The sequence below is a fragment of the Hermetia illucens genome, chromosome 3, assembly GCF_905115235.1.
Source record: "Hermetia illucens chromosome 3, iHerIll2.2.curated.20191125, whole genome shotgun sequence".
Lineage (NCBI taxonomy): Eukaryota > Metazoa > Arthropoda > Insecta > Diptera > Stratiomyidae > Hermetia > Hermetia illucens.
The window spans coordinates 147912366-147922704 of NC_051851.1; the positions used below are offsets into that span (position 1 = coordinate 147912366).

The 10339-nt window shown below is 42.0% G+C and overlaps 1 protein-coding gene across 4 annotated transcripts in view; it reads left to right on the top strand.

The window, feature by feature from the left end:
* LOC119650642 (protein outspread) overlaps positions 1-9950 on the top strand; it is a 466010-nt gene extending 456060 nt beyond the window's left edge. For 3 of the 4 annotated variants that reach the window (XM_038053565.1, XM_038053567.1, XM_038053566.1), the window contains one exon: positions 8409-9950. In XM_038053565.1, the coding sequence (XP_037909493.1) occupies positions 8409-9301 (893 nt within the window). In that variant the 3' untranslated portion in view covers positions 9302-9950. The remainder of the gene's footprint in view (positions 1-8408) is intronic. The other variant, XM_038053568.1, reaches the window with a different exon arrangement.
* Positions 9951-10339: the final 389 nt, after the last annotated feature.

Genomic DNA, 10339 nt, shown 5'->3' on the forward strand with positions numbered 1-10339 from the left:
TTGTTCATAGAAAGTACTCTTGTACATTGAATCGTGAATCTCCATTGGTACGCTGCACTGCACAATTGTAATGCTCTTAAACGTGCCCCGGAATATTGCAGGACCAGAAACTGAATGTCACGTCAAGACAGCGCGCCTTGCAGTAGTTGGCATCAGCAGTTCAACAGCGAATTCGGAACTGCTGCCACCAGGCTTTTTCAGTGTCAACCATTACATAGAGAGAAGTAGACCCCAGGGTACCACCATCTCACTTCGCTTAGACTCAGAATGTGCAGCTCATATCGCTCGTTAGCCAAAGGCCGTAGCCATAAAATCAGCTACTATTCGATCTGTTGTTGACATTTCGGTGCCAATATAATTTCGAAAGTTGCAAGTTGCCCAGAAACTTCTATCCTATGAACTTTCTAGTTCATATGAGAAGTAGAGATAGAGAATAGAGTTTTGGTGAATACCTAACTTTGGGACTAAAGAACAATGACTAACGATTCATCCAGGCAATTCATCAGACGCAGCCTCGCCTCTGCCCTGAGAGCAGCGTCACCGAAAGTGGCAGCAGGTGGAAATTTATCCTTTTTATATAATCACAAACACGACATGAGTGTAAATGATATGCCTATAACGAAGGATCCGTGCGCCATAACAAGTGAGAATAAAAGTGTCAAGCGATGACGGCTTTACGGTTTCTTACCAGGGCAGAGAGGTGAGGCAGCGTCTGACGATTTGCCTCTGCCCTGGTAAGAAACCGTAAAGCCGTCATCGCCTAATACTTTTGAAAAGTTTGGGTACAACTAAGCGAGGGGTCCGTGGACCAGGAAAGAGGGAGTAAGTTGCTCCCCATTTGGTCCGGTCCAACATTAAGTTGATGCGGACTCAGGACCCCATCATTCTCAAAAAAATTGAGAATAAGTTGCTCTCCATTTGGTCCCGTCCAACATTAAGTAGATGTAGACTTAAGATCCCTCATATCCCTAACAAAAATTTAGGGCTAAATCCATCGCCTATGGTGGAATTGAAAATAGGAGCGTAAAGGTATCCATTTGCGAATTCTTGGCTAAAGATAGCACATGTCTATCCCCTAACCAACCAGCCGCTACCAAAACGTGATTCCACGGGAAGTTCAAAGATCCTTCTTCAGCAATCTGAGGTGGTATTACATGACTCATGCAAGGGCCAATTGCAAATAATCAAACCATGAGGGGACTGTTTCCGTTCGCTGACAATAAGATCATATCTTCCTTCATTCGGGTTCCCAATGAATTTTTTGCAATTTGGCATTTGCGCTAGCCCTATCGGACCTTCTTGTTCAAAGACAAAGAAGGGTAAAGGGTAAATTTACTCAAAAATCTAACTTCATAGCTTATACCAGAGGAATATGGGAAAGTGGAGATTTCAGGTCACGCTTTCCAAGCTTAACGTGGATATATGCGTCTATACAGGGTAGTAGAGTCCAAGAGGAAAATTATATTCCCTTCCCCTTGAAGGCGTATAATCCATCTACGTTTGTTAAGGTTTCTATTACAAGGAAACTCCGGGCCTTGGAGGAATTAGCCCCATCCTTTCTCGATGGACCTGGGTCAAGGGCACGCCTGATGTTCACACCAGTGAATACGAAGCCTTTCTATAGAGAGCTCCCCTCCCTCCACATGCAATGAACCACAACCAGCACAGCCACAGGAAGGCCAATTGGATGTAATCGCGCTGGGAGGAGACCTGTGGCTGAACATCAATTGAATCTCACGCGTTCTACTATCGGCGAAGACCTATTTGGTCTGCTGGCGGGGAGTATACTAACTACATATAAGTTACTTTCTCAAATTTCAAAGAAGGGCAAGGATCTGCTACGGCAGATTACAATCATAAGCAAACCTCTAAAAATTTCAATTCCGTGGACAATAAACTTGCTTGAAAGTCAGGGTATTTGAGATATTTCGAGTTCGTACAGCCACGTCAAGCGTTTCAAAGGTCATGCAAGTCGCTTAAAGGCATTTAAATATCTAGAGTCCCTAGTTTGTAGCCTGACCTTGTTTATCACTTAAACGCGACCAGCAACCCCCGGAATTTGTCTGCTTAGAAGTCTTAATCTAGGAATAAACCGACCAAAGGTTAAGTATTTTCAGCAACAGGGCATTCAGCTGCAATAACTATTTATTGTAAAAGAGTTGGCTACCAGCTTCTGTTATCATTGAGAATCCTTAAATGGGACTGTAGGATAGGAAGAGAGGGAGATTTCACATTGGGTATCCTAAATCGACCCAGCACGAATGAGTGCAGTTCTCTCCTCTCGTATGGTATTTTAGGACTCAGGGGATTTGAACACAGCCTGTAGCTTCCTGTCTATACTATTTTACCTACTTTACAGCAATGTAACTCTCAAGAGGGTTTTCTACATACCCAGTCCTTCCGTTTTACGAATCTTCCTTCATACGTCCATCAACTGATGAATTAACTGACACCTTCCACTGGCCTGCAAGATACTGAAGAAGACCTTCAAACAAGGTTGGGAAATGGCTTTTCAATCATATTTGAATCCTCTTCAGCAGCATCTGATTTTTCAATTTGAAAGAATTATTGAATATATTTTGCTTATGAGATGATATATCTTCCGGATATAAACTTCCGCAACGTGCAACTACTCACCTTTGAATTCTATGAAAAGGGTGAACAAATTCCCACAGCAATGTAACTCTCCCATAAAGGAGCAACGTTGAAAAGGGGGTGGCATTTATAAATATTCTTAAAATGGTGTTTATTCCACACGTTTCTTCTCTAATAAATCCTTAAGTTCGAGTTCCTTTGGTTTGATGACGCCGGCATCCAGCTAAGCAATCTCAAAAGCGATCTGCTTTCCATTATAGCCATTCCATATTTTGCATGAGACTCTTCTCGATCCTTCTCGTTAGACTGCACCCTTTAATGTATGGCAGACAATTCTAGATTTGTTTATGTGTTGGGCATACCCAGCTCAATACACATCGTAGAAGTCAACATACATGTCCTTCTTACCCTTACCTACCATTCATGCAGTTAATAATTAAGCATATATAAGCAACTGTTACCCATCATGGGTGGGCCACCTTAGGGCTACATGGACCAGAATAGTGTAAGCTTCTCGATAAATTGTATGAAAGCTGAAGAACATTGCCATAAACTGGCCGCGTAGACGCGGGTGAGGTGCTACGGCATATATATAGGCTTGACTTGTGGCAACCATGTAGACTTGAACAGGATTCTATTCTACCATTTGTTGTTATATTCTAGATGGCATATTCCAATGGTCCATAGTCATTTGTTAACTTCAACCCTGGCTAAAGATCAATGATGAATATTATCCTAATCTGATACTTCAAACCACCTCACATAGGGCTGAGGTGCAGCCCCTGGAGTTCGCCCCTCGACCCAGTATCTATAGACCTAACAATTTACGAAATGCTTCTTGAAAAATAGGAAGAATAAAAAACTAGTATTTCCTGCCACTGAACTAATAATTAAAGATCAATCATCATATCCGCCGGCAAGTGAAAAATGGACCTCTTTCTCTGCTAAAACCTCGAGTAATTCGAGTAGTTCATAAGTACATTTGAATCGGGCTGGGGAATTGGTGGATACAGGTTTTTTTCCTGAAGTTCCAAAACTGACGTGCCTTTTTCAAATCATCTTTCATCATTCACTAGGGAATTCTGAGGTGTGTCACATTCACTGTTGCATCAGATCCGAAATGGCAGACGCCGGATTGATTTTAACGAGTGTCAATCTAGCGTTCCCATTAATGCTTATTACCCCTGATATTTTTCAACAGCTTATTCGGTAAAAAACATGTCGGCATATTACCGTCACCAGTCGACTCGAACTGGGGTGTATTCCAGTTGCTCTTGGACAGAAACTCCCACAGGAGATTAGTGGATTCGAAGATAAAGTGGATCTGACTCAAAGAAGTGCCGCAGAGGCCATTTTCGCCTGGAGGAGGTTTGGTCCTTTATTTAGTTTGACATTGAACGGAAAAGAAGATTAGCCTGTAGTGGAAGGTCTGGAAAATCTGTCTCCTGTTGCGTAAGCTAGAGTTGCTGCTTTTTTTTGTGTTTCCTCAGAGATCACAGTTTTTCAGTTCTGCCAGAAGCAACTCATAGTCTCCTTGGGATGGCGATTTTGCTTTGTTATAAGCTTTAAAGTGCGTTTTAGTGCAACTCATTATTTCTGTTGTTGTGTGTCAACGTAGTATCAGTATTCTTCCCTTTTTTGCTTTAGTATTACCCTTCATGCAGCCAAGTTTTTGGTTAAAAGCCTTGAATTGGGAAAATCCTGAAACTACTCCAAAGGCAGTCCATCTTCTCATCAAATCCAATGCTGATCAAAAGGACCATGTTGTTGTCGGAGATTTCTCGAAAATTGATCTCTTAACATAGTTGCCTTGTAGAGCTGCATATTGACAGAGGCACTGCTCCCAGTCTTGGAAGCATTCAAGGCTTCATTCTATATACTTTTTAATATGCTTGTTATATTTCTTTGAATGTTCTCTGCAGTCTCCGCATCATGTCCTTCGAAGTATCTATATTTCAAAGATCTTTCCCTGAACTGGGTATTTAATTAAAATTATGACTTTATGGTTTTGATTTTTTGATAGAAAGACGCTAGACGATATGACGCCAGTGGGCAACCCAACTCGAACCCTAATATCGGATTGGAGATTCGACTTTGAAACACTTTAAAAATTGTTTGGAACTTTTCAACACGTTTTGTTCTGTCAGCGGATGTGGGACCCGCACAGAGGTTCGGATATTCCAGGGTCTCTGCGGTTATTTCTTGCGGGAGATTTGCGGAAACATTGCAGAAAGTCCATTCAACGTCAATCTGTGATCGTCATGGACAGTATTCTCAATATATACACTATCTAATCTTCATCACCACAAGCAATTTCAATCTCATTAAAAATTTCAACTACCTAACCTCGAATTGGTCTCGTTTCGAAATGCTGCCAACATCCCAAAAAACCATAAGGCCGCAATCGCCCCATTACCGTTACTTTCTGGTTGTACCACGTATAAGGTATCTTGGCACAATTTTCGCAAAGACCTTTCGCATGGCCAGTTCCTCGGTTGAAATCTTATATATGGTGAAACCACTCGATTTTAGCTGGTCACCCATGATCCTTAGTATTAAATAATTAAATAACGGTTTGACCTCATAAGAGCCTTCACATGTCTTTCATTGTTTTGTGAAGTTGAAACCTGCCCTGAACTAGACGAATGTCCTATAGGTTCTCAACCATGCAAAAATATCTATCAAAAAAAAAATTGGGCTCTTCTTAGGGAATATTCGTCATAGAGGCGGTTCAATTTTTCTTAGATCAAATTTATGGGTTCCCAAGTTCAATGCAAAGTTTAATAGAAAACAGTGCGCCGCTCAGAAACAACGTCTTGACAGTACGGAACTGACTAGCTGGGTGGATTTTTTTCTTTGGGTAGGCTAGATGGAAGAGAACTAGCCTAGAACCATTCCATTCACTACTCCATTGTAGAACACACAACTGGGAAAGCGAACTTTCCCAATCTTGTGGAAGTAAGATTGAAAACCTCCACCTAGCCCTAGAACCTGGATAAGGAAATAATCAATCTTCTCATACTTTTGATTCAGCCACGGATTTTAATTGCCAATGAACCGTGCAGCCCATCTTCATCTTGGCTCATTTTACCAAGAAAAGTGACAGTCATTTTGGTGTGCTGCATTCTATAATGACAAAATGGGATTGGTGTCGGTCGAAGGATCATCCTGATTGGTCGGAGACGCCAAAAGGGGAGAGCTATCATATAAACCTAAAAAGATGGCGAAATTGACCGTGAAGGTCCGCCTGCAATTATTGAAGCTCCATCCAAGTGCTCCGTTGACAGGTGGTTGCATGCCTCTGCGCTAGCTGAGTAGGGGAGGAAGGTTCCTTTGAACGATTCCATACCTCACTTGTCATTGTACGAAAATGCATGTCCTTTGCCAGTACATGGGTCCGCATCGGGTTGTGAGTTTCCCTCTCTGCCTAGAAGCATCCTCCAACCGAAGGGCCCGCGCCACACCATACATCAGGCAGGAGAAGTATCGATTTAAGATGGGATCCGTCGTGGGTCTTCCCTTTCGATCGCGGCACTTGGGTCTGTAGTTTTACGGTGGTGCTCAGAGGTGGCGATGAGGAAGACGGAGCGGCAACCCTGTCGGCTGAACCAAAACCAAATGGCCGGGGAGAACCTCCGTAGTGGTGGCATCGGGAGACGCCGTACTCACTTTGGCTTACCGGTGAAAAGATTGGGGTAGTGGTTTCGGCTGTGTGCAGCCAATGTGAGGAGGAGGAGGAGACGGCCCTGCACTTTTTATGCAGCTGCCCAGCATCCTCAGATCTCAGACGAAGACACCTTGACAAGGTTTTCTTCAATGAAGAATCTGCACACTCTCTGCCTCTGGAGAATGTTCTCAGATTCGCTAAAGCCTGCGAACACCGTAGGCGGGAAGCCATTGAATAGGCAACTATGGGGATAGTACAATGGGCCTAATAATGGCCTGAGTGCTCGGGGCTGCGGCTCCCCCCAGTTAACTAAACTAACTAAACTAACTAACTTGGCTTACCGGTCGTGATGCAGTAGGCGAATGCTTCGAAGGCCTAATCAGGGCGATCAGACAAGAGTCTGCACGGGGACTCATCTGAAATGGCAAATTGGTCACGAAACCTCACCATGCCCCGTGTGAACCGAGATAGCCCCTGGACTCTCATACTTCGGGTGAACTCCCGCTATATGTGAATACAGCTCGGTTATTTACGGTTGGCCCCCTAATGGGAGCTTTATGGGGGTTGTTGCTTATCCTCAAGCGAGAAGAGGCCTTCGAACTCCTTAGTTCCGTAGAGATTTAGGTAGGTCTTGCATCCACCAGTATGAATGCTAGGCCATGCACTTGGTATAGACTGGTACCGTTGTTGCTTGTCTCAGCGGGGCTCTGATTGTGGTCTCAAAATCAATCCGTGTCTTATGAAGACCGTGGGATTAAATCGTCCAGACAGGTGCTCACGTTAAACCCTCAAGGACTTAACTGTAGTTTTACGGTTCCATGCACGCGATCGAGTCGTTGTTTTTTTTTCATTTTCATTTTCATGTTAAGTCCCGTGATGATTTTTCAGTAGATTAGCACGAATCCTCCTTTTTGTTCATTTTCAGCATCCAGTGCGGACCCACGCATCGGCTAATTTTTGTACAATGAGACGTGAAGGATGGAAGCCCTCAAAGGATTCTTCCCGCACCTTCCCGAGCTTGGCTAGTACAGAGGCATACAATCATGTGTCGACAGAGCACATGGATGGAGTTTCAATATTTAGGAGCGGACCTTCACGGTCAATTTCGTCATCTTTTTAGGTTTATGTGATATCTCTCCCCTCTTGATCATCTCTCACCAATCAGGATGGTCCTTCTTTGACCATTGCTATCGTATTGCTATTACAATTCATATGAACACGTCTTCTGATGGAAACCCCCCTTCCCCTCAAGTTTCGTCATTAGCTCCTCCGCTCGTACCTTAATTTGCTCGAAGAAGGTCATCTTCGAGTCGAACGTTAACGCAAGGCACCTAACCGTTGATTTTGACTTAATCGTCAATTCACCGAAGAATATATCATGCAGGATCGCAATTCTCTTTTTGTTCAGCGTGATTACTACGGTATTTCCAGTGTAAGGCTGGAGTCATGAGCAGTCAATCTGTTTATCCATCGCATCAATATCTCCAAACTGCTTTGAGCCTGTTCAACAATGCGTCTAGCAATAAGTGCCGCAACACCAACCATACTACTCTTGTGACAATTCTAGTTTTAGCAGACTATCGTGGAAAGCGTTCTAGGATGGAACTCCAACCTGTGGGCCTCTAACGCCTCATAGGCCAGAGATCGAACTCTCAAATAATACGTCAATATCTGCAATAGGCACGTGGAATAAATTTTCTAGTCTGGCTAAAATATTAAAAACCCTTCTAACATCAAACGTTACAAAAAGCATCTATCGGGATGTGCTGAACTGAGAGCCTAGAGGGGATTAACAAAAGTCTAGTAACGAACAACGTAGGGTTGGAAGTCAGCTTGCTTTAGTATCAGTCTTATTATTTTTTCATAACACTTCGTATGTCTAGACATCTATATGATTCTATCACTCTAGGTAAATCATACATATTCCTTAGTATTGATATCCCCAGACAATGAACAAAGCCTCAGCTGACACTACAAAATAAACCTTTAGCTCAAATTACACACTTTTGCTTGTCTACAATTATTTCCTGAAAGCACACTTTAAGTTCTTGGTTATGGTTTCGCTGCATCGTACTCATATTCGCGTACTCAGTTTGGTCAATTAATGCACTACTAATAGACTATTATCTCCTTCCAATCCTTACAGGCCTGAAACCACCCTACAGCAGCATAAATTCATCATCTGGAATCCAAAATTCTCATCGCCGATATCAGCACAGAACGATCGAAATAGGATCAATAAATTCCACCCAAACAGTGTCCACCTCGACACCGTTCCCAGCACCAAGTACATCGGCAAGAAACCTCTGGACCTCTGAAATTCCCTCAATTAATTGCCAAGCTGCTAATCGAGGTCAATCAGAAGCAAAATTCACAACAAAAACATTGAAAACTGATTTAAAACCAGTGGAGCAACCAAAGACTTATACAGTTTTAGCGTCAAAACTAAATTTCGATAGTAATTCTCAACAGTCGACATTAGAAGCGAATAGGAAAGATAATTGTTATGCAAGCCTGTACGCAACCCCCCTTCGGAGCGATCGGCGGCCGGACCAGACCCACAATCCCCTGCTGAAGGGAAGTTCGGCGAAACCAGATGACCCAACCAAACCCACGATCGACCGAAGACTGGCCGTTAGTCTAAGTAGTCTTAGCGAATTACTAAACACTAACCCCAGCAGCGGCAACGTCAGCACTAACCCCAAGATGACTAGCATTAGTTGTTCAATTCAGAGTAGTAATAGCAACAGCGCAACCCCCACTAACAGGAAGCTGAGAAGCAGAAGCCAAGCTGGTACCTCAAGTAGTAAAGTCCGCTTAGTGCGTCGTATCTATGAAAAACAGGAAAATTCAGTAGCGAATCAGAAAATTGCAAGCAAATCCGTTATCGATCAAACGAAGGATGATGATGAGTCCAAGATGAATCCGCTCGATAGTGAAGCCGTTTCGAGGAAACCGAGTTCACCCTCTCCCTTAGACGGGAGGGACGTTGAGCAGCATACAACCTCAAAAGTGCGACGGTTTGAGTTGAAAATTTAATTAAATTAACACAAAAGCAATATTATCAACTAAATATAAACAATTTAAAAAAAATCGTTAAAAAGCTTTCAAGAAGCGAACACAAGTTCGCGCGTATCCTTAAAATGTCTTAACAAACCTAACTATGTATTGTATATGTAATTCGTTGGCAATATGATGCGGACCCTCTCGATGTCATATATGTATGTATACCAGTAAATTAAATTAGAGTCCCCCATCGCGTTCATCCCCCTTAAATTATCCCACTTCAGTCGAGTCTTTATTTCTATCTTGTAGATAAGGAGCAAGCGTTAAAGGAACACTAAGCGATTAAGGTTTATTGTTTGTTATGAAGTTGAAAAGGAGTTCGCCTTGCGGACCCTTCATATGGCATAATTAATGATAATTTCTATAAAATTGTACTGTACATTTTAATTATCGTATTCTATGTGTTTCGTACCTTCGTCTCACGTCTTTTATCTTTCTCGTGTGTAAATGTGTAATTTCAAGTTTGAAGTTTAGTTAAATTAACTACACTCTACGCGTATATACAAAACAAATTAATTTTTATCGTAGTACATAGTATGAGAATATTATTATTGTATTAGTGTATTATTTTTGTTTTGTTAACATTGAAATTATTAATATTAAAAAATATTTGAGGTTATTGAAAAAAGATTGTTTCATTTATTCGTTTTTCGCCATTTATTCAGTGAACAGTTCCGATTTGAACGAATACAAGCGATAAACAGCAGCCGACTGTCGTATAAGTATGCACTGAACTCCTTCTTCGTTAAATTCAGATTGAGAAGGGAGCATCGAGTCTTTTTCAGTTGACTTGATTTGATACTTAAAATTGTAAGTTTAAAATCATTAATTGTATCTGACAGCTCCCATTTTAGTTTTAATAGATCAACTGATGTTGACGATCAGTTTTTAAGGTTTTCTGTAAAACAAAACTATATTAAAATCAGTTTACTGTCTGTCTGTCTGTCCATCTGTCTGTTTTTTTCTATGGATGGAGGTAGAAATCTCACAAAGACACTGCCGCGCCAGATT